The sequence below is a fragment of the Paecilomyces variotii genome, assembly GCF_004022145.1.
Source record: "Paecilomyces variotii strain CBS 101075 chromosome Unknown C8Q69scaffold_2, whole genome shotgun sequence".
In the NCBI taxonomy this organism is placed as follows: domain Eukaryota; kingdom Fungi; phylum Ascomycota; class Eurotiomycetes; order Eurotiales; family Thermoascaceae; genus Paecilomyces; species Paecilomyces variotii.
In genome coordinates this window covers 3,849,665-3,872,213 of record NW_021167141.1, presented here as the reverse complement: position 1 = coordinate 3,872,213, position 22,549 = coordinate 3,849,665, and the positions used below count along the sequence as shown (strand labels likewise).

Here is a 22,549-nt window from a genome sequence, read left to right as displayed (position 1 = left end):
AACGCGTGAGAGACTCAAAGGAGGGAAACCAGATGTTGTTGTGGAGTGACAAGATGCTGGTGTTGCCCCCCTATGCTTCATGTTGCTCCATGCCCGCTAGACAGCATCACGTGAGCCGTTGTTGACCGCCTTCCATACCGCTAAAATAGCGTATATAGATTGAACAGATATAGATCGGCAGTAGCGAAATAATCAAGGGTAACGGAGAGAACATGGAATCGTGAAGGAGGGTCCTGCTGCTGACAGAGGACGTGCTTCACTGTCATGATTGGGCGTGCTGTTCCAACGTGAGGCCAAATAAAAGACGTCTGTTGTATGCGCTGATGAGAAAGCGGGGAGAGGAGGAGACGGGCGGCTAGGTACGGTAACTTTGGTATTCCCAGGTACAAGAACCCGCTCTGAACCACAGAATACGGTGAGACGCGGTACTTTGACACGATGGCTGTCGTGGGGAACGCCGGTTGGCTGAAACAGCGCCTACTCTGGCGATCTCTTTGGTTGGGTCTACAACTGTCTTTGACTCGGGCTGCTGTTAATAATAGCAGCGATTATTACACCGTAAAATCTATCCTGGTACCTCGTAGATAGCAGGCTCTGTGCAGCCTGAAGCGCCGTGACTGCAGCCTGCGCGTTATTGCCTTCCATGGGTCAGGAATAGCAGGTCTGTTCCCAAGGCTGAGGCTGAGGCAGGCTGGCGCTTCCCCGGCTCTCGTCACTATGTTCTGGAGGCACTGTACAATTTGTCATTGACAGCAACAGAACGTCAGAGAGTGAGGGCAACTCCCGTCTTGTCTTCCCTTTTTAGTTTTCCTCGTTGTCCGAGAGTGTTGTCAACCCACCTTCGAGTGAGTTTAAAGCCTGCTCAGGTCAAGCTCTGCATTCTACCATCACAACATCGAGCACAACAGCAAGCAGTGAGCGAGAACATCAGGCACCTACTGTTGTTATTGAAATGTCAGACCAAGCAATTCTGCGCATCACGCGCGTAAGTCCTCTGCAGCTGCACTCTGTATGGTATGATTTGCCAAGTTCCACTTGCTGATGAGACGCCCGTTTGATGAGGTATCAGGAAATCCGACAGATCCAGCAAGGAACGGACCTCTGTAAGTTTCACCAATCAAAGACATTATTACTCTCCATATAGTGACGCGAGACTGATCGAATTGTCAGCTCTGGCTGTCGCGTGTGAGGACTCTGATATCCGCAATGTGAAGGCTCTAATTGTTGGCCCACCTGAGACTCCCTACGAATTCGGCTTCTTTGAAGTAAGTTTATAGAGATACCCTTCCCTCGATAGAGATGTTGCATATTGACATCAAGCTATATATAGTTTTCGATCAAATTTCCCAAAGGTGGTGTCGTCTCTGTATGCTTCTTTGCGATGGCTGACGAGTCTGCTCCCAGACTATCCGGCCAATCCTCCCCATGTCAAAGCAATGACTACGAACGGTGGTCGCTGCCGCTTCAATCCTAACATATATGCAACTGGAAAAGTCTGCTTGTACGTGTTTTCGCGTCCCTGGTCATAGTGCTTATGTGGCTGATTGCTTCAATAGGTCGATACTAGGGTAACTGTCTGTATCCCGATCTACAGCAGGAAGCTAATCGCTGACCAGGACGTGGCGCGGGGAGAGTGGGGAGCAGTGGTCATCAGCGCAAGGCTTGGAGTCAATACTAATTTCTATCCAGAGTCTGATGTCTTCGAACCCGTATGAGAACGAACCTGGGTACGAAGACTGTAGGGACAAGGAACACAGAAAGAACATGGAACTCTACGTCACCAAGGTAAGGATATACCTTCCGTAATCCCATCAACATTCTAATGTTACGTTAGATCCGTCATGAGACTTTACGTATTGCTGTCATTCAACCACTGGAAGATTCTCTTGGGATCCAGCCCGACGGGACAGTTGTTGCGCAGGCGGATGAATGGGCAAGTGAAGCTGCTGATGACGACCAGCTGATAAAGGAAGAGAGAGCACCATTCGAACCTTTCAATGACTTGAGAAAGAGACGCTTCCTCTGGTATTACGACTCGTACATGCAAGCTATCGACAAGGCCGAGGAGGAAGTGGGTGTCAAGGAGAGGTTCACTGAGATGCCATTCGAGGGCCATGGAAATTCGATGGAGGGGCACTTCGACTATCCGGAGCTGAAAAAGCGGATGCAGTTCATTAGGCAGACGATTGCTGCAGAAACACAGAGGTGGGCTCTGGAAGGACTCGCCGCAAAGGAGCAGGAGGTAGGAATCGCGGTCAACCTTCAGCGACAACATGAGCAGATAGTGGAGGACTTGAAGAAGAACTTCACTATCGACCTCTCCATAGTGGACGGGAACCCGTTCCTCTGGGAGCTCACCTATTTCGGTAAACCTATGACGCATCTGGACGGTGGAGTCTTCAAAATCAAGATCTCGCTCAGTCCACGATTCCCTGATGAACAGCCACGAGTCTTCGTTCGCACTCCCCTTTTCCATCATCGAGTATCCAAAGACGACGGTATCCTCTGCTACTTCGCTCGTCGACCGGATGAGATGAGATATCACATCGAGGGTATTGTGGATGCTTTGGAAGAGGAGTCACCTCCATACGACCCTAGAACCACTGTCCACCCAGAAGCCTCAAAGCTCTTTTGGGGTTCTGCAGAAGACAGGAAGAAATACAACCGCGCCCTGCGCCGTTCGGTTGAAAACAGCGTGGAGTAAGTAGAACCTATCTTCCGAGCACGGCTGGGCATTCTAACATTGTACAGGGAGATCTATGCTTGAATGTCAGATGGTCTCCATCATTGCATATGCCTTACTTCTTCTCTAGATTGTTTTCTTGACGCTGCTGTTACATTAGCCTTGGCATCGGCTGGGAGTTTAGGTTATGGCTGGTCCCGATTTCTCCTCCACAGTCCTCACTTTGCAGACGGGTGAACTTCTTCAAATTAATGGAGCCGGAAAAGAGCAAACATGAACATGAATTAGAGCTGTATTTAATAATCTTACCATGAAATAGAGAATTTGCTGTTAAAAAAACGAGCCCTCCTTACATCGGAGAAGATACCAAGTGTCGGTCGCTCTTGACCGCAGCATACGCAATAGATCATTCTCAAAGTACTCTATAGGAAATAAGTTCTTTGATTTGGTGGCGCCATTGACTCAAGTAGGCGTGAAGATAGGCCGATTGTCAGACATGTTGAGGATCTCAGACTCATAATGGCAATACGATACGGAGTAATATCCGTTGGATTAGCGGTGGTCCAAGCTTCGACTCCGGGGCTAGGTCGATCCCCTGACCTGTTTGTATTCTTGTCCACTCGGGCTTCGATCTTCTACAACTACCCTTTCGCCGTAGGTCGCCACGAAACTGCTCTCGACCCTGCAAACGATCAAGGGTCCGAAAATGGCGACAAGAAATCCCATCGACCTGGGCACCGTCCTGGTCGTCGGCGGCTGCGGGTTTGTCGGCTCGCATATCGTCGATCAGCTGCTCAACTTCCCATCGGAAACGGACCCCAGCGCTGCCCTCCCCAAACCTCAGGGTGACAAGCGATTTGACTACCCACCCGCGCGTGACCGTTATCCGAGCTACAAGGCCAAGGTGGCCGTTGTCGACCTGAAGACGACGAACAATCGCTTGCCGGGAGCGACATACTACGATGGCGATCTTACGTCGAAGGAATCTATGCTTGAGGTCTTTCGCAAGGTCAGGCCGGACGTAGTGATGCATACGGCTTCATTAATGTTGGATGGAAACAAGGAATTGCTGCGCAAGGTCAATGTGGATGGAGCCAAGAACCTGCTGGAAGTCGCGGGCGGCGCGGCGGGTGACTGGGGTGGAAAGTGCAAGGCGTTTGTCTACACGAGTTCCTCATCAGTGGTGCACGACACGCAGAGTGACCTGGTTAATGTGAACGAGGAATGGCCTTATATCCGGGGCAGGCTGCAGGTGGAATACTATTCAGAGACGAAGGTACGGTTTCAATCGCGACGTTTGCGTTGAGCGAAATGCGGGAACAGGAGATGTCTAACTAGGTGGTGCTATGCAGGCGGACGCAGAGGAGATGATTCTCAAGTACAACCGCGCCTCGCCGTCTGGAATGCTCACTTGCGCTGTCAGGCCGGCTGGTATCTACGGCGAGAAGGACACCACGTTCACCTTCAAGATTCTCGAGCACGCCTCCAAGGCATCCCCTGCCGTCCTCCGCTTGCAACTCGGAGAAAACAACAACCTCTTCGACTTTACCTACGTCGGAAATGTGGCCTATGCTCACATGCTTGCGGCCAAGGCGCTCCTCGCTACCTTCTTGCGGTACGAGTCTGGTCTGGGTGCGGTCCTCGACCACGAGCGTGTAGACGGAGAGGCCTTCAATGTCACAAACGACTCACCGGTATATTTCTGGGACATGACCAGGGCCGCTTGGGCGCTGAGTGGTAAAGTGGTGGAGCCACATGAAGTCTGGGAGCTTCCGGAGGGACTCCTAGGTGTCGTGGGTGGAATTGCGGAAACAGTACTGGGGCTATTTGGCAAGAAGCCGCGCCTGACGAGGCAGACTGTGCGATACTCGTGTATGACGCGTTACTACTCGTGTAACAAGGCCAAGCTCAGGCTTGGTTACAAGCCCATCGTGCCGGTTGACGAGGGCCTCGCCAGAGCTGTGGGATACATAGTCGAGCGGGAAAGGCAGGAATCGGGAAAGAAGACGTTGTAATCTCTTGAATTTCGCATGAATAAAAAGGGAGCCCACCGAGAAAACATCTCATGCATGTACATGTATATAACTATCGCGAAAACCTACCAGGCTGGAAAGTAGGTATAAACCTTTTCAGATATAATTGCTTTAATATCAATTTCAAAGCCCATTTCATTTATCTCAAGCAAGTTTGACCTTATCCCAACTATTTCCTCCTTTCCCCTTTCTATCCCCTCCCATCCATATTCAATATCCAATAATAACCACGCCATATTGATCAAACTAGCATCATTTGAGACACACACGGCTTCTCAGTTCCCGAATGGCACGCTCTTTTCTCGATTCCATTATCAACCAAAAAAGAGGAAGCTGATTGGCTATGGTATCTAAAATAAAACAATCAGTCCAGCTCGGTAGGTTTCTTTCCGGATATACCGTGCATGTGTATGCATGCATGCATGGGTTGAAGGATAGGTAGGTGGTCGTTGGACCAGACCAGACCAGATTAGACTTCTCTTTTACTAGGTAACTAATTATTATTCTCTTGGTGTGGTCATGTTAGATGGGCAGGGCGGGTTTAGATGAAGGGATCGGGGGAAAGGGGAGGGGTTGGAGTATCGATTCGAGTAATCTCGCGATTGTTTGAGTCGGGTCGGGTTGTTTTTTTATATTTATATTTCTGGAACAGCGCGTCAAACTAACCCACTTGGGGCGGGCAGGGAAATTGAGATAGGTAAAAAAGAAACCCAAAAAATAAAATAAAAATAAAATAAAACGAGCAGCTTTTAAATTTGTTTCTTCTTTTCTCCATTTTCTGTTGTATCTAAATTTTCAGACGTACCTAGATGATTTCGTCTTATCCATCCTTCCCCTTCTCCCTATATCACCCGATACTTGCTCACCGACTTCATGTGTGGAGATTTTTTTTTTCTCTACGAGCTTAGACCCTCAAATTTCGCGATGAGAAGAACTGGTTATATTGTAGTTAGCCCAGACTAAAACTTCAATTGAGTGACCAGTACAACTTAGTTTCAAGCAAGAGAGACGCTCGACCAGAACAGATACCAGAAACCCGATCGAGTGCTCAGTACGCATAGACTCCACTCTCATTATAATACACAGGTATTTTCAGTGGAGGTCATTAGTCCAATGGCGTTATCCTGCCATGTAAGTGGACTTGATGAAACTAGTACCGCAGAGTACAGCGTCCAAGAACGGCTTGGGAAGACCCTGGTATGGCCGGCACCTACCTTCATAGCACACTCGATAACGCCAAGAGGCACAGTACTGAATCTATGCTAAAAAGTCTGAGACGCTCAGAATCACTGGGCCCAATTAGTAGCTGAGAGACATCACAGCACCATGGAGAGGCTTATACACTTGAGCAACTTGATGACAGCAGGTAGCATGCTTCCATCAAACCGGTAGTGAGCAATAATGATAGTGCTACTATTTCCCGCTGCTAAGTATATTTTAAGGTAAGTGTATTGCTGCAATTTGAATGCTATGACGAGCAGTAGGCTATCTTTTGCCTGGTGGGCTGAGCCTCCCCAGCAGTCGAGCCACAAGAAGAGCGCAAGCATCCCTAGACGATTCGAAGAAATCACTGACGAAGCTCTCTGATCGTATAAACTTTGTAGCAGCTGTTGAGCCTTCGCTCAAAACCTACCGTTTCTTAAGACAACCGTGCCGGCCAAAGCCAGCGTCGTACAGTGCCTACCGGTGCTGTAGCGTCGTAGACCCAATGCGGCCTGCGGTGCGCGAATTCTAGATTTCGTTCAGAGAGCACCTCGAGGGCACGCCACCCTGTGAGGTTCCATGTGCGAGGAGCCTTGACGGTGTCACGAGACCGATGTCTCTGTTCGGCCAGCGGTTCTGGCCAGCGCCTTCATCGCCGCGATTGAGAAACGATTTCGTAATGATAATACTTTGCGACATTGAGTTCGTACTCAATTCCTCTTGGGAGGTGATAGAAAAAAAACCTGGTTTCTTTTTCTATGCCGCACATAGGCTGCAGCATCTGCTGTTCTGGTAGTTCTGCTCTAGGGTCAGCCGGCCGGATGGGATCCACTCGTAGAACATTATTTTAGACTTCCCCGGATACCCCAGCTTTTTGAACCGCCAGCCCTTTGTTACCGGTTCCTGCGGAGTAATCCAGACGTAGTCCTCGAAATGGAATGAGCTTGATGGCTCCGCCCAGTTGGGGTGTCTGAAGAAGAGGGGAAGATCTGCAATCCGGAATTTCGGTCTCTATTCTATCCGCATCGCGGGTAGTTGACTTCGAGTCAAGTTCGCTGGCGAGCCAACCAAGACAGTAGACGCGTTTGCAGATCAAACTCAGCAATGGAATCATTTTAATCGATCGATGGGGGAAAATGTGGTTCAGGAGTGCGATCGCATCTGTATGTCCGGGATCCTCCTGCTCAGCTTACAGTCCGGCGTACCTACTACCGTACTGACTGATAGAAATCTTGGTCGCTGGAGCCGGGGGTAGTCTTCCAGATCATAGAACTTCCTTTCCGGGACCAGAAGACCTGATCTTACCACACTAGGCCTCGATCCTGATACGTAGTGCACTCTTAATGACCGAATCAAGCGAGGAGGCTTGATTGATCAGCTTTCCCTTCAACGGTTCAACCTAGCACATATTACAAGGAGCAGAGACATGACGTCCATGAAGAGATAGACTGCGAAACAGACGCAGCGAGGTCGCATGAGTATTAGGATCACCCCGTAGACATTGGGCGACCCCGCCTCACCCCGCAGGGACATACTTGCAAGATATGGGAGATCTCCAACTCTCCCGGTTCCAACGGCCCATCTACGTTGAAGGATGGCGTCTGATGATGCATGTGAGTATGTGGGAGAGACGATCGCTGTGCAGCCGTGGTTAAACGAGAATGGAAGCGGCGGGCACGAGCTGTAGTGGCCATCAGGGAGCGGTGATCCTGCCACTCTTACCACTGTCGCCGCCAAGAGGCGTCTTCCAGCGTCGACGGAACTCAAAGGGGTTATTTTAGATTTCGGACAGCATCCATTCGGAGGTTGTGTGGCTGCAAAATGACCGGGTCCAGTGTGCTGTGGAAACGACGACCGATCACCTGGAGTTCTGTGATTTTTTCTGCCAAAAAGCGCCATCGAGTCAGAAAGTGTGGTCAATAGTATTATCAATCGGACATGTCGGAGCAGTGCAGGATGTCGGCGCAGGACAAGGAGTAGATAGTAGCAGTGGGTGCGGAGAGGTTCTCCCGAATCCGATGCTGGTCTGCTCGCAGTCCTTCTCACGCCACGAGCGCATCCACGGCGAGAACAATGGCAGCGAACCCTACGAGGACAGCCGTGAGCCACCAGCCCGATGCGATCACGGGGCAAAAGGCAAAAAAATGAAGGGAGAAATTATCTTTAGCTTTCTGTCTGACTCTCTCTCTGTCTGACTCTCTCAAGCCTTCATAACTTTTGTGAAGCCATTCTTCATCAGTCGGCCAGTCCCGTTCGATCCGGATTGGGGAGGCTGGCTGGCGATGTGGGACTGAGATAGCACGATCGACCAGTGACGAGAAGAGAGCACACGGTAGATCCAAGGGCAGGTCAAAGGCAGACGATGAAAGTTCACGGATATCACATCATCGATCTTCGTGCAGGCGAAGATTACCAGACCCGGGTGTTTGTTTGGTTTCGGCGTCCGGGAGGGGGTTCTATCTATGGACGGATCCCGCGATGAGACACGACGGGCCTGATGCTCCGGAGTCGAGGAGTCTCCTGTCGCTGCAATAATAATAATAATACCGTCGTCCACCATCGCTTCACTCGCGCCCGGACGAATCAACCGGAGACGCGTGCCAGTACGTACCTGGGACTAAGCGGCCAGTGCCTGGACTATCGGGCAGGACAGATCCTCCGCGCCAGAGACGTGGATGGAAGGAGAGAACGATCCAGCAACGGCTGTAGATACAGGACTCGAGAATGGAATGATCTGATCCGATCCGATCCATGCGAGAGTCTCTCTCGCTGAGACTCTCGCTCTCTGTCTGTCTCTCTCCCTCTCCCCTCTGTTCGGATCGATGATCTCAACGTCATCGGCGATGGAGACCCTGGCTGGTCTCGCAGTTTGAAGGGAGACACGTAGGCTGTGAGAGGGCCCCCAGCAAGGGACGAAAGGCGCTTCTAACGCAGACGGATCTTAGCCGGTTAGAACAAACCGAGAAAACAAAAAACAAATAACAAAAAAGGCGTCGAGATAGCGGTTGAGCATGCTCCGGTTGGCGCAGCAGCGTGCTGATAAAGGACCTCGACCATCGACCATCGAGCATCAGAGAGAGTATGATTTGACTTGGGTTAGGGCGTCTTGACTAGGATGAACGCGCAGCGCCATGGATGGACATTGGTGGTTTGCCAGGACCGGGGCAGCATCCTGTACAGATGAAGCTGCATCTTCCTCCTTCTGGCGATGGGGAGCCCGTAGTAACTAAGAAGGCCGGTGGGAACCAGTGCAGTAGTAGTAGTAGTTGATGATACTGGCTCAATCTCAGTGGAAAGGCAGTGGTCTTTTTTTTTCTTATTATTTTTTGTGGTGCTAGTTAGAGACTAATATATTTTTTCATATTTTTAATTGATGGCAGCTAAATAATTATTATTACTGCAGCTGTTGTTATTTGGTGACAATACCCTCTTAAACACACACACACACACACCATTCGCCCTGTCAGCGTCGCGCGTGAGTCTCGTGCTCTCGCTCTCTCTCGCCGTCCACCACAGTTGAAACCTCGCCCGTCCTCTCTCTTCTTCGCTCTGGATCCCCCTTTCCCCAACGCCAATCCCTCCAGACCAAGAACAGTTGTAAATCCCCCTTCTCTCTCACTCTCTCTCTCTCTCTCTGTCTCTCTCTCTCCCCCCTCTGCGTGCATGCCATCTGGCTGAGCGTCATCGTTGAGAAGGTGGGTTTCTCGTTCTGCCTGGTCTCACTGGTCGCTCCACCGCCCCGTCGACGCCTTCGCGCCCCTCCCGCAATACTACTCTCGACACGGCCACTGGTCACTGGTTATCCGGCGTCAGTCATTCTTCATTCCTCTGCCCAGCAAGAACGTTTTGAACACACAAGTCCTGCTCTTTGCTTGCCCTCTCTCTCTTTACGGGCACGCTCCCAGCGTCCACCGTCAGTCATCCGATCGTCCGCTCCGGCTTGCAGTGAGATTGTCATCTTCAACTGCATCCCTCCGCGACAGGTTCCCCCTCCCCACCATGGCCTGTTGATGTCGCGGATGAAGCCGTAACCAGCTCTCGGGCACCCGATCTGCCTGGCAGACGGTTCTGCTCTGCTCTGCTCTACAATATCCAGTTCGAACTTTTCCAGCACTCTTCCTCCGTGCTGGCCCCTCTCTACGTCGTGCCCTCCGCGTGGAGGCACTGCTGTCGATTTCCCTTGTTGGTTCAGAATGGCGGGCAATGGCACCGACAGTCCGCAATTCCTGGCTCCGCCGGCCGTCATGGCCTTGAGGCAGGAGGCCGATCCGAAGAGGCTTCCCATGGAGCGGACCCTGAGTGAAGACATGCGGGAAGAACGCGAAGATCTCAAGGAAGCGGCGGAGCAGACGTTGAATGTCATCCTCGATCTGGGTCTCGATGGCCGGATCAAATGGGTCAGCCCGTCGTGGCGCCAGGTCGTGGGCTCCCCGGTCGAATCGGTAGAAGGCCGCATGATCTCTGATGTTTTGGAGAATAACGCGACTGCCTTTCAGGATGCGATCGAGGCGATGAAGGAGGACGACTCCCGCAGTCGCTTCATCCGCTTCTCAGTGCGGATGGGGCCTGACTCGGTGCTGAAGTACTCCCCGGAACCCCGGCCGCCAGAACCGGAAAAAGAACACGAAAAGACGCAGGAGGGTCAAGAACAAGAGATTGCGAAGGAGGGCACACAAGATGACGAGGAGGAAGAATGGCACAGAGACATCCTCGATATGGAAGCCCAGGGAATCATGGTCTTTGACCGCTCAGCAGATGGATCCGGACATGTGAGTGTTCCTCGAGCCGTCATCAAACAGAGATGAGGGCAAAACTAACGCAACCTCCTACAGTCGATGTGGATGCTACGGCCATCTACGGAGCCCCGAGAAGTGACGATCGATCTTCCCCCGTTGCTGGTGGAATCTCTGGGGGTTGGGGCGGAGGTCCTGGCCAACTATCTCACCAACTTGGCGGAGGCTGCTGGTAAAGGTGCCGATCCCGCAACATACCCCCCTCCCAGTCCCGTCTTGTGTCGGATCTGTGAGCGTCAGATTACTCCGTGGTGGTTTGAGAAGCACTCCGAACTCTGTCTGCAAGAACATCGGGCCGAGTTGGATGTCCAGATAGCGCAAGAGAATCTGAACGAACACCGTCACGCTATCGTCAAAGTTCTTGATGCGCTCGAGGCTCAACAGGGTAGACCAATGACCGGCGATGCCGGTGCTCCAGCTGTTCCGCAGCCCGAATACAAGGGCCTCCCCATCGGACCCTCACCAGCATCTTCTGCCCCCTCGTCTGGACAGACAAGTGCTCCCAACTCTTCTCCTGGGACACCAACCAGATCCAGGGATCAGTCTACATCGGGACTCGGGGGGCATGCAAGAGGACGATCGTTCGCCGTGCGACGACCGTTATCTCGTATTGTGGAGTTGATCCTCGATCTCTGCGACACTGCCCTGGAAATCAGTACACCCGCCTTGAAGGAATCTCGGGCAGATACTGGTGATGACTTCCGGACTCTCTCTCCCCAGTCAGAATCTCGGATATCTCAGGTCCTGCAATGGCAATCACCCAGTTCCAATACCCTCGATCAGGAGCAGGGACTTGCTGCTTTATCCGCTGATACGGAAGCAGCAGCCAGAGCCAAGGTAGATGCCGTCATCCGTCATCGCAGGATTGTCGAGTACGCAGAGCGAATTCGGATCGAGTATACGGTTCTGGTGGAAGAATGCATCACCGCTGCTCTGAGCAAGGCGGAGCGAATTGCGGCTGGACAATTGAGCGATTCGTCTTCGACGTGCTCTGATGATGAGCATGCCGAGAACACGGACACAGGGCGTTCTGTGCGAAGCATATCTCTCGAACCACGACCAGGGCCGAGTTCTCCGATGCCAATACCGATGCGAAACCCCTCAGAGCAGTCTATGCCGTCTCCGAGAACGTCATCGATCGCTGTGTCGACTCGATCTAGCAGTCCAATGGAATGTCCTACTCCACGTTCTCACAGGAGCACCGCCGGTCTACTAGGCACGTCTCAGCCCTCTAAAAGAGGCTCTCTACTAGCGGAAAGTGACACCGGAGAATACAGCGATAGCAGCTTGCCATCGTCGTCTTTTCTGGCTAGTGCGATGCGGACCGACTCCCCATCCTCCGAGAGAAGTCTTTCTCGCACAACCAGTTCAAAAGAAAGGAAGAGGAAGAGCTTAGTACTTCCTGGCCTGTCCAGCTCACCCCGGAGGCAGCATTCCCCCGCCCGGACCGGGGGTCCTCCTCAATCCCCCTTGAGAATCTCTAAACCTCGTGTCCCCAGCGGTGATATCCCTTCCCCCGTTGTATCGCCTTCACTCACCACTGCTGAGCTGGCTTCTCATCCATCGTTGCAGCACCCTCATCATCACCATCACCATCACCGCAGGCAATCGTCAACGGCCTCCTCAGAGGTGGCCAAGCCACCAGTTTCGCCGCGACTGTCTTCAGTTAGCCAACCCCAGCCCCGTCCTGCACCGCCGTCAATCAAGGACTTCGAGATCATTAAACCCATCAGCAAGGGTGCATTCGGCAGCGTGTACTTGTCGAAGAAGAAGACCACGGGCGAATACTTTGCCATCAAAGTGCTCAAGAAGGCGGATATGATCGCTAAAAACCAGGTCACCAATGTCAAAGCAGAACGGGCAATTATGATGTGGCAAGGCGAGAGTGACTTTGTTGCCAAGCTCTACTGGACTTTCTCCAGTAAAGACTACCTCTACTTGGTCATGGAGTATCTCAACGGTGGTGACTGCGCATCTCTTGTCAAGGTCTTGGGTGGATTGCCCGAAGACTGGGCGAAGAAATACATCGCAGAAGTTGTCCTAGGGGTTGAGCATCTCCACAGTAGGGGAATCGTTCATCGGGATCTCAAACCGGACAACCTCCTGATTGACCAGAAGGGACACCTCAAACTGACGGACTTCGGTCTGTCACGCATGGGACTCGTCGGCCGTCAAAAGCGGGTGCTGAAGAGTCCAAACGACTCGGCCCCTGACCTGCTTAAGCAAGGACCCTTTCCCCGAGCCATGTCATTGGCATCGTCGCGCTCAGCATCGTTCGACTTGCAAGGTTCGCCGGGATCTACTCCACTCATCACGCCTGAGGTTTCCAACAGTTACAATCAACCATCGTACTTCAGCCTCGGCCACAATCCTCTCCATCGTGAGAATTCCAGACGGGCGTCTGGGTACCGGAGTGATAGCGGAAGTAGCGACGCTTTGGCGTCAATGTTTCAGACATTCTCTCTCACCGAAGGCAGCGATACACCCGCCCCCGTTCCTGTAGTACCAAACAAGATGCTGCCAGACGAGGAAGCCCCAAGTGAGCCCAGTGACTCTCCCAATCTTTATGCCCTCCAGCCAACAGTCAGCCATGCATCGTCGGTCGGTGCCCTGCATAATACGCCTCCCCAGCAGTCGATGCTTCCCCCAGCCATGGCCCTGTTCGATCCCGAAGACCATAATCGGCGTTTTGTTGGTACCCCGGATTATCTCGCCCCAGAAACCATCAACGGCGTTGGACAGGATGAGATGAGCGACTGGTGGTCACTTGGTTGCATTTTGTTCGAATTCCTTTTCGGCTACCCACCCTTCAACGCCCCTACTCCAGATGAAGTCTTCGAGAACATCTTGAACAGAAGAATCAACTGGCCGGATTGCGCAGAGGAACTGGCCTCGCCAGAAGCGATAGACCTAATGAACAAGCTCATGACAGTCAAGCCCGAAGAGAGACTTGGCGCCAATATCGCTGAAAAGTTCCCGAGCGGAGGGGCAGAAATCCGTAGTCATCCTTGGTTTTCGGATATCAATTGGGACACTCTGCTTGAAGACAAGGCACAATTTGTGCCAAACGTTGAGAATCCAGAGGACACGGAGTATTTCGATGCAAGAGGGGCCACTCTACAAGCCTTCACCGAGGAAATAGAAGATCAACCCTCTCCGCAGCCTCCATTCCCCTCAGCAGACTATCCAGATCGTCCACACGATGCGCTTTTCAAAGTTCGTACTCAGGTGAACTCCATAAAGCGAGGGCTGATGCCGCTTCATATACCACCGCATGTCCGTGATACGCGCAGCAGAAGGCTGAGTGAACCTTCAATGGCGGACGACTTTGGAAACTTCAATTTCAAGAACCTCCCTATTCTCGAAAAGGCCAACAAGGATGTCATCCAGAAGCTACGCCAGGAGGCTATGCAGACGCAACAGAGGCAGGCGATCTCAGCAGTGCAAACACCATTGTCCACATCTGGCCCATCTCTCGAAGGCAGCCCCCCTGTACCGATGCCGCTCCAGCGGACGCTCTCACACAGTAAGGGAAACAACAGACCGTCTTCTCCGTCGAATCACAGCCAAGCGAATTCATCTCCTAGCCGACCGTCGCAGCCTTCGTCTCCCCTACTCGTCCAGTTCAGTACTGGGCAAAACCATGAGCGCAGAAAGACCTCGGGCTCCTCGTCTACAAATTCACTTCCATCTGGCGCAGCTCCACAGCACACTTCTTCTGAACCTTCTCGTTTGACGACCAACATCAAAGTTGGACCTACCGTATCATCCCCTGTGAAGCCTATCCGAGTACCCGGGCAGTCGCCGGAGAAGACACCGTCCGGTCCACGCCAGAGTAGTGTCCCGACGTCCCGCACTAGGTCGCAGACCTTGGGCTCCCAGGATGGAGATTTCACAACACTCAAGGAGACGTTCATGCCAGGCCATCACAAGCGTCGCAGCCAGCTGTTTGATGTTTCTCCATCGTCTTCAGACAACGAAGATCCCCGTACCAAGGCCTTACTGAAGGTGCAACGCCGGAGGCAGAGCTCACGACGATTGTCGAATATCAACCTTTCTGAGGGGCCGTTCTTCAGACCCCTTGATGTACTCATCTGCGAGGATCACCCGGTTTCTAGGCTTGTCATGGAGCGGCTGTTTGAGAAGCTGCGCTGCCGCACTATCACAGCTGTCAACGGATCGGAAGCAATACGCTATGCGCTGAGCGAGGTCGAGTTCGATATCATCATGACGGAATTTAAGCTACCTCAGATCAACGGCGCCGATGTGGCTCGAATGGTGCGTGAAACGAGGAGTGCCAACACGCATACACCTATCATAGCTGTCACGGGCTACTTGAAGGATTTGCCAGAGACTCACCACTTCGATGCTCTCATCGAGAAGCCACCGACTTTGACCAAGTTCACAGAAGCACTTTGCAAGTTCTGTCACTGGAAGCCGCCACCGAAGGACTACAATCCTGCACAGCCGCTGACTATTCCGACCTCCGCCTTGCGGCAATCATCAGTGCGTGCTGAAGACAGTCCTAGCTCAACATCTTCTGGCTTCCCACAATTGGTGCCCAGTTCCTATCGTGGGTCCAGTCGCGAAGACTCGGTGGGCAGTAGCTACTTCGGGGATATGGATTCTATCAAAGCGGAGGAGGTACCCGTCGTTATCAGTCGCCACGGCGAGGACTGGGGTAGTAGTAATCAAGGTGGTCTGGGGATTTCCGATGAAGTAGCTGCAAAGGCAGCGAATGAACCTAAAGTCGACCCAGCTGCCGTTGTTGTCCCACAATTGCTCCACGCTTCCTCGGCCCCTGCCTATGTCACCACTGCAGGCCCAATGACTCCTCGGAAACAGCGATCTAGTGAAGCTATCCGTGCAAAACGAGAATCACTCGAGAAGAAGCGGTATGAATGTGCGGAATCAGGAGACGATGAGGATGAGGAGCTGGGGCACGCTCAAGTGCAGGCTCGTAGTCCAAACAACAAGACTCCACGGTCGGGCTCCAAACTGGGGACGGAAATGATGCGGACGAACAGTCGTGGCAGCGTCGTCAGTGGCAGTGAAGAAATCCTCAAAAAGGAAAAGGAAGCGCTTGAGAAGATCCGCGCGGGCAACACCGAAGGAGCCAGTGACGAACAGTCTCGTGAAACAGGTGGCTCTCCAGCTGATGTTGGTCTGGAAGATACATTTGAGAGGCTCCATATTCCCGAAGAAGCACTGCAGACGGTGACGGAAGATGACCTAGAGGATCAAGAAGCGCTTCAAGAATCGACACACCGGCCTTTCCTGCCTCAATACGTGACGCAAGTCCACGCATCTTCTCAAACGATGCCTCAAACCACCAAGGAATCAAGTGCCACGTCTGAGCCTCAGACCGAAAAGAAAGGCCATATCACGCCCCCAATCATCTTTCCCGTCGAGTGCAACTCTGATGTCCCTGCAAAGGCATCTGCAGCCTTCACAGATATGGAACCTGCGAGTGTTAGTAGAGCAGCGGCAGTCATTGGCCCAGATGTCGGCGCCGATGCAGCTGTTGATACTGACGCTGCCACCTCTGCCGATGCGGACGCAACGCCTAGACCCATGCATACTCCGCTCCCTTCAGAGCCAGACTCCGAGTCAGATCCGACCCCACGTCTGTCGGAGAGAAGCCGGATCGGCATCCTGCCATGGAAGAGGCGATGAGAACTTCTCAAGTGGTCCTCTGGAGAAGGGACCATCACTACCATCATCTGTTTTACCACTAGACTTGGCAATAGCCAATTAACGACTCATCTGCCCACTTCACTCTTGACCTCTTGTTTCTTTTTTTCTTTTCCATTCTATGTCTATTGTTGATGCCAATTATCATTCTGTCCTGTCACCATCGTACTGTGTCGATCATTCTCATTTCCTTTTCCCTTCATTTTCTATGTTCAAACAATCGGGCCTGTTATGTTGGTTTTTGTCCAGGTACTATTTATCCATAGCCAGCGGGGTGTTCAGGTTTTGCTCTTGGGCTGGGCGGATTCGGCTCCAGTTGCCGTCGGTTGTTCTCCAATTCTGCTATCAAATTCCTCTCCTAGTTTTCTCATGTGCTCTCATCTCTGCGATGTTTGTTACAGCCTGTTCCAAGACCGAAGGAACTGTGTAAGTCACCGATTTATCGTTTTCGAGGTAAACAAAAAAGCAACCCCAAAAAAAAAAGTGAAGAGAAGGAAATCTGGAAGAGAAAATGACCCATTCATGGGGGAATTTTTTTTCAGAAGAAAAATCACTGCCGCTTTTCTTTTGTTTTCCGTGGAAAAGCGGCCTGTACCAAAATACAACGAAAAGTGTCCAAAAAGAAGGTACTTGAGAGAATTGAAAAGCTTTTCCAACAGCAGGAAGAATAAAAAGGGAAAGAAAGCGTGTTCTCGTCCTGATCTGTTCTATCTTCTGCTAGAGATTTGAAAGCCGTTTGTCCTTATTCTCTCTTGGCTCTTTTTGTTTGTCTTGCCCCTCTCTTTTCTAGTACAGTATATTACCATTACCTCTTCTCTGCTGTATGTATGTATCTATCTATCTATCTACCACTGCTCTTGTTCAATTCACTTCATCCAGGCGAAGTCGCCAAGGATAGTTGTTTCTCCAGAAGAGAAATTGGGAAATTGTATTACTTTTTGTTGATGTAACTAACTATCTTGTTAAAACGACGTGTGTAATGATAAGCTCCTATGGTATTTATGTAACCTAGTTGTATGGTACTTGATTGTCTTGAAATAGTAAATACTTCCTGCCTTACTTTTTTTTTTTTTCGTCTGCTTTCTTCTCTGCGTTTAATGGTACTGATTGAATCGTGCATCTTGCATCTTGTCTTGTCTTCTGCACGGTAGCGTTAACACACATATACATATACATATTACAGTCTAGGATATAAGCTCAAAGTTAAAAAGGAAAGAAAGAGTTCAAATGATATCAATCATGATGGTACTTTCTTTACTAATATAGTAGCGTAGTAGCATGTTAGATATTTCCTGGTTAGGATTCTGAGCTAGAGAGAAAGGAAAATTAATCCCCCCTCCCTCTGATGACTGAGTTACAAGTACGTCCTTGCTGTGCTATGTAGGTTAGGTAGGTAGGTAGGTAGGTAGGAGAAAGTGAAAATGGAAGAGCATATCATCTCTAGTAATCATTTCCCAGAAGTCTCTAACTATCTCTATAATGCTCGAGCTGTCGCGCGGAGCTGACTGTACTTGCATGTAAAAAAATGCACCTCATGGGGCGTACCAACTAAAAGAAGTATTTCTATGGGACCTTGGAGAAGAAAAATAGACATGAAACATTGAACATGACAAGATGGCCCAGTTCTTAAAAACCATATCACACATATAGCGTTCACATTGTACATACACAAATTCTCATATCGAGAATTTCGAGGGAAGAAAAACAGCGTAGTGCCGCAACGGGCAGGAAGCGCTAGACATCAACAACATAATCACAGGAGGGGTATGGTTACTCATTAAAGCAGAACGGTATATGATGTGAAGTATTAGCAAGAAAGGAGTAACAGGGAGGGATATACATCCTCACGGCCCCTAGTACTGGTGAGACGCCGCAGAGACGGAATCATCGCGCACAGCCGCCCGAGAGACGGTACCGGTGCGAGGGTCAATATGCTCGGGCTGTTCAACACGGCCCTGTTCCATGAGGTCCTCATGTTCGACTGCCTGGGGTTGGCGGTGGAAGAACCGGTTGCGACGGACCGAAGACGAGAAACTGGTGCGGCTACCAGCATCTACAGACTCACGAGCCTCGATTCCTCCTGCGGCATGAGGGCCGCTCTGGTTGGAAAGGATGCTTCGCTGTCGAGACAAAGAACGCTGGCGATCTTCCTCTTCACGAACCTCCTGTAGTCGTCGCTCCGCAGATTCACGGTTGGTGCTGCGAACAATCTCATTGTACTTTGAATTGCCACGGTCCGAATACACATCACCCATGAGATCTTCCGCAGCCACATTTTGCATACCAAGAGAGAAATCGACATGTTTGTGGGGCGAGATAGCTTCGCCACGGGCGCGAGCAGCGGCCACGTCACTTCCCTTCCGCAGAATGGAGTGGCTGGGACGGATACTACCGCTGGAGCCAGGAGGGTTACCGGGATGGACAGCGGAAGGGGAACTAAAGTCGCTGCCAGCTGAGCCTGGCGGTAGGCTGCCTTGGGTCGCTGCACTGTACGTGGGGGGAGCATTGTGGTGCGTCACATGTACGGGCATGTCGACACGGTAACCAGACAGGTTCATGCGAGGTCCCTCGATACCAATCTCCTGAAGCGATACCATAAGCATACAGATAAACTTGTTGCGGCGTTGCAGACGGAGCAATTCGTTCTGCCAGTTCGACTTATAGAAGAAGACGACATTGAGCGTGATGGAGAAGTTCTCGGTGACCGTACGAAGCTCAGTCAGGATATTGCCTTGGTATTCGCGCTTCTCGCTGCGAACAAACTCAAGAAGTCGCTGACGAAGGGCGTCGATCTGCTCCAAGGTCGTGCCAAACTTGATAGTAATGGGAACAGCTTCTGCAAGACCTCCGGAACGACGCTGATTCAGGATGAACAGTGTGTTGAGGTAACTGTTCGGCGCCTGGACGACATGACCCTCCATCTTCTTAAATTCCGTGTATAGAAGGGCGATCTCCTTGACGAAATAGTCGTCCCCAGTCAAGGTAGCCCCGGTGCTACCATAGATAGTCACACGGTCACCAACATCAAAAGGATGCTTGACGAAGACGAAGATAACGGACTGGAGGAACTCCTGGGCTGTGGCGGAGAAGAGCCAGGACAAAGCCAGAATTGTAGAACCGGCAGACGTGAGAACGCCAGCAGCCGACGTAGAGATCAACGACAGGAAGACAAGAATCGTAATGACGAGGACGATGAAAAAGAACACATCATCGAGCTTGGACACGACAGAGTCCAGATCTTTCAAGGATGCGGTGATCGATTTCCGCTCCCGTCCGATCTCGACACACACAGCCTCCAGTTCCTCCATGGAGATATCGCCGTTCATGTCCTTGTCGAACATGGCAAACGCTGCCTCTGCCTCCTCCGAATTGTCAAAGGCCGACTTGAGATCACCGGAGAAGACAGTATCGAAGCCCTCACGGACAAAGGTCCGGTACAGACGTCGTGCCAGGACCTGACTGCCCGACGTGGTGCTGAGCAGTGCCAGGATGACCTGGTGCGGATGCGAACTGTTGTTCACCTTCTTGCCAGTGAAATCACCAACTACGCCACCAGCGACGTCCCCAACTTTGTTGAGAGCACCTCTGGCGGCCTTCTGGGCTTTACTGGCGTACTTTAGCGGTGTTCTGACACCAGACTTCTTCTCGTCATGCTGCTCAAACTCGGTGTCTTCCATAGCAATGATCTGCTTCGAGTAAGCGTAGAGCTTGGTCAAACTCCCGATCTGGAATTTGTTGATCTCAATGCGGTCCGCGTAGGTACGAAGATGGAAGCTGATGGCGATCAACTGGATGATGATTTTTTCGATAAAGTTGAGGATCGTCCCCACAAAGATCGAGACAATGATCTTATTCACGGTGATTTCCCAACCCCGCGTTGTTGTATTGCCGTCGATGTGATGGTTCTTCATAGTAGGAAGGAATGAAATTTCCACACCCAACCACCAGAAGAACAACGTCGCCGGCAATTCGAGCGATTTTCCGAGATCGCGCCACTTCTTCGAATTATTGGTGAAAATAGTAGAAATGATCCCAATGGGCCCGGGAAGGCACTTGGCGGCGATTCTGCCTGCCCATAGTGTCAACCAGACAATTTCCAACCAAACCGAGAACCAAACTAGCTCGACACCGCCGACATTGGCGGTTTTGAAGCGTAGTGCGCCCACCAGGAGCGGAATGAGCAGCAACAAAACGACAGGGACGATATAGGTGAAGTAGCGGACGAAGAGATTGGATTGATGGACTTTGATGAAGAATTTGGCGAAATTAGTGGTTGGATTCTCCGGAGGCGTGTAACGAGCAGCCGTCTCATGCAGCGGGTTCGTCGCTGCATCAAACTCGTCTATCGGCTCGGACTTGTGCGAGCGAGACCGGTTCATTGATGTTGAGCGTCCGCTCCCACCTTCGTCCAGCTGGCTGGTGCTGGCAGCAGCGGTCCTCTCGGCCTCCAACAGGGCGAGATCATCCTCCAGCCGCTTGGCTTGCTCACGAGCCTGGGATGGCGAAGGCTCAACCCTTAGCGGCGGAGGAGGTACGTCGATGGTGTCGATGTTCAAGTAGTTGCGGTTGGGCTCGTTGGATTCGTTGGTCTCGTTGGGCTCTGCTGGCCCTTCACCAATGAAGGTGCCATCGTCTGATGGAGAGTTGTCCGCGCTGTTTCTGTCCCTCTTTCCCGCTTCTGTGTACTTGGGGTCGTTGAGTTCCTCCGTGGGAGTCGACATGGCGTCGACTCCGGACCGTCTATTCCACAAGACAAGAGGAACTAGAGACGAGGAAGTGAATCCCCAACTCGGTCGAGGGTATCTGCGTTGACCACTACAACAGACTGGTCCAGAACAAGGGTAACGACTGTGGGGTAAAGAACGATTCCCAGCATAGAACAATCAACCCTGCCAACGGGTTTTCTTGAAGCAGACCAAGATGGACAATTAAGTATCTGCCAGGAAAAGAAGGGGGGGGGGGGGGGGGGAGGACCGCGAGAGCAGAAGAAAGATCAGCGACAAAGGCCCGGTGGAGGCAGCTCGGGGATGGCTTGCAGAACGCAAGAGAGGCGAGCCGTGGCGGCGACGGATAGAGAGACCAAAGATAGAGCTGGGATGGATGGGGAAGGCCTGGGGGCTGTGGACATGGTACTGTACCATAGATCGGGAGCCGGCATAAGTACAGGCATTTTCGTTCGGGACCATCTTCGAGGCCCTACGCGGCGGGGTGCCAGTACTCGAGTTGCGAGCATTGTGATAGGGTCTGGCCGTCGAGGTGAACCTGGGAGAAGCGATGAAGTGGGAGATGGTAGACGACAGAGGTCCACGACGGCCGAGCTTGGCGGTGGAGATGAGCGGTTCTTGTTCGTCCATCGACTGTCCTGCGATCGCGATCAAACTTTTCCGCCTCAGCCGTGCTGCAGTTCCCAGATATACTCAAGACTACAGTCCGTCCCACTGCGCGGTCCGTTCGCGAGTCTCGACTGGTTTGGCCGATGTGATACTCTCTTTTGATCAGCCCGCTTGACGGCTGTCACCAGTCGTCACCGTTGTCACCGTTAATTTCCAGGTAGTGAGTGAGCCGGAACGAGAATAATAATGATATTAAGGAGTCGGAGGCAGTAGTGAGCCAGAATCTCACTCATTATTGTTATTATTATTATTACCTGTGTGGATATCATTATGCTAAGAACGTCTTCCTCAGACAATCTTGCTTTGCAAACGGTTACCGCTGGTTCCCCATTCCACAATCTCCACGACGTTGAGTCTCTTCTGTGGAGTAACGGTCTGTGTCTGCTGGATGGATGTCCTCTGTGAGTAACTAAGGCTACTACTACTACTACTATTATTATTATCATTATTCATTACTCCTTCTGACCGCGGTTGTCCTCAGGGCCCAGCCCATGACGTTGGAGACCCCAAGGGATATCTGGTTGGCTGGTCACGGATGTTTCATCGCGTTTCTCGACCCGAAAAGCCACCAACGTCGATTCTAGCCTTCATCTCTATCTCGATTCCAGACTCCAGACTCCAGAGTACCCTGAAAGCACCCCCCTGCTTCTCATGTTAGAGATTCGCAATAATAATTAATATTAATATTAACCTCCCCGCTGGGCTGATGTTCCCCGTTCTGTGTTTCCACACTCCAAACAGCCACAGGGG

The 22,549-nt window shown here is 51.6% G+C and overlaps 6 protein-coding genes across 6 annotated transcripts; 3 read left to right on the top strand and 3 right to left on the bottom strand.

Moving 5' to 3' along the window:
• Window positions 1–492: 492 nt before the first annotated feature.
• C8Q69DRAFT_459369 (ubiquitin conjugating enzyme) lies at window positions 493–3,204 on the top strand. Its single transcript, XM_028630070.1, has 8 exons — window positions 493–985; window positions 1,070–1,103; window positions 1,171–1,265; window positions 1,331–1,352; window positions 1,405–1,501; window positions 1,557–1,568; window positions 1,617–1,785; window positions 1,835–3,204. The coding sequence occupies exons 1-8, from the start codon at window positions 953–955 to the stop codon at window positions 2,702–2,704; spliced, it is 1,332 nt and encodes a 443-aa protein (XP_028488211.1). The 5' UTR covers window positions 493–952; the 3' UTR covers window positions 2,705–3,204.
• A 71-nt stretch (window positions 3,205–3,275) lies between these two features.
• C8Q69DRAFT_175982 (C-3 sterol dehydrogenase/C-4 decarboxylase) lies at window positions 3,276–4,833 on the top strand. The gene is made up of 2 exons (XM_028625816.1): window positions 3,276–3,959; window positions 4,036–4,833. Exons 1-2 carry the CDS (start codon window positions 3,390–3,392, stop codon window positions 4,696–4,698), a joined length of 1,233 nt encoding a protein of 410 aa, XP_028488210.1. The 5' UTR covers window positions 3,276–3,389; the 3' UTR covers window positions 4,699–4,833.
• Window positions 4,834–5,891: 1,058 nt separating this feature from the next.
• C8Q69DRAFT_176439 (hypothetical protein) lies at window positions 5,892–6,529 on the bottom strand. The gene is made up of 3 exons (XM_028625818.1): window positions 6,350–6,529; window positions 6,061–6,265; window positions 5,892–6,005 (listed from the first exon to the last, which is right to left on the bottom strand). Exons 2-3 carry the CDS (start codon window positions 6,261–6,263, stop codon window positions 5,933–5,935), a joined length of 276 nt encoding a protein of 91 aa, XP_028488209.1. The 5' UTR covers window positions 6,264–6,265; window positions 6,350–6,529; the 3' UTR covers window positions 5,892–5,932.
• Window positions 6,530–7,169: 640 nt separating this feature from the next.
• On the bottom strand, window positions 7,170–8,187 carry C8Q69DRAFT_176260 (hypothetical protein). Its single transcript, XM_028625817.1, has one exon. It carries the CDS (start codon window positions 7,816–7,818, stop codon window positions 7,306–7,308), a length of 513 nt encoding a protein of 170 aa, XP_028488208.1. The 5' UTR covers window positions 7,819–8,187; the 3' UTR covers window positions 7,170–7,305.
• A 1,925-nt stretch (window positions 8,188–10,112) lies between these two features.
• On the top strand, window positions 10,113–16,388 carry C8Q69DRAFT_505190 (putative serine threonine protein kinase; the record flags this gene model as incomplete). Its single annotated transcript, XM_028632678.1, has 2 exons — window positions 10,113–10,688; window positions 10,752–16,388. 2 exons carry the CDS (start codon window positions 10,113–10,115, stop codon window positions 16,386–16,388), a joined length of 6,213 nt encoding a protein of 2,070 aa, XP_028488207.1.
• Window positions 16,389–17,822: 1,434 nt separating this feature from the next.
• On the bottom strand, window positions 17,823–21,357 carry C8Q69DRAFT_459347 (mechanosensitive ion channel family). The gene has a single exon (XM_028630069.1). It carries the CDS (start codon window positions 21,125–21,127, stop codon window positions 18,260–18,262), a length of 2,868 nt encoding a protein of 955 aa, XP_028488206.1. The 5' UTR covers window positions 21,128–21,357; the 3' UTR covers window positions 17,823–18,259.
• Window positions 21,358–22,549: the final 1,192 nt, after the last annotated feature.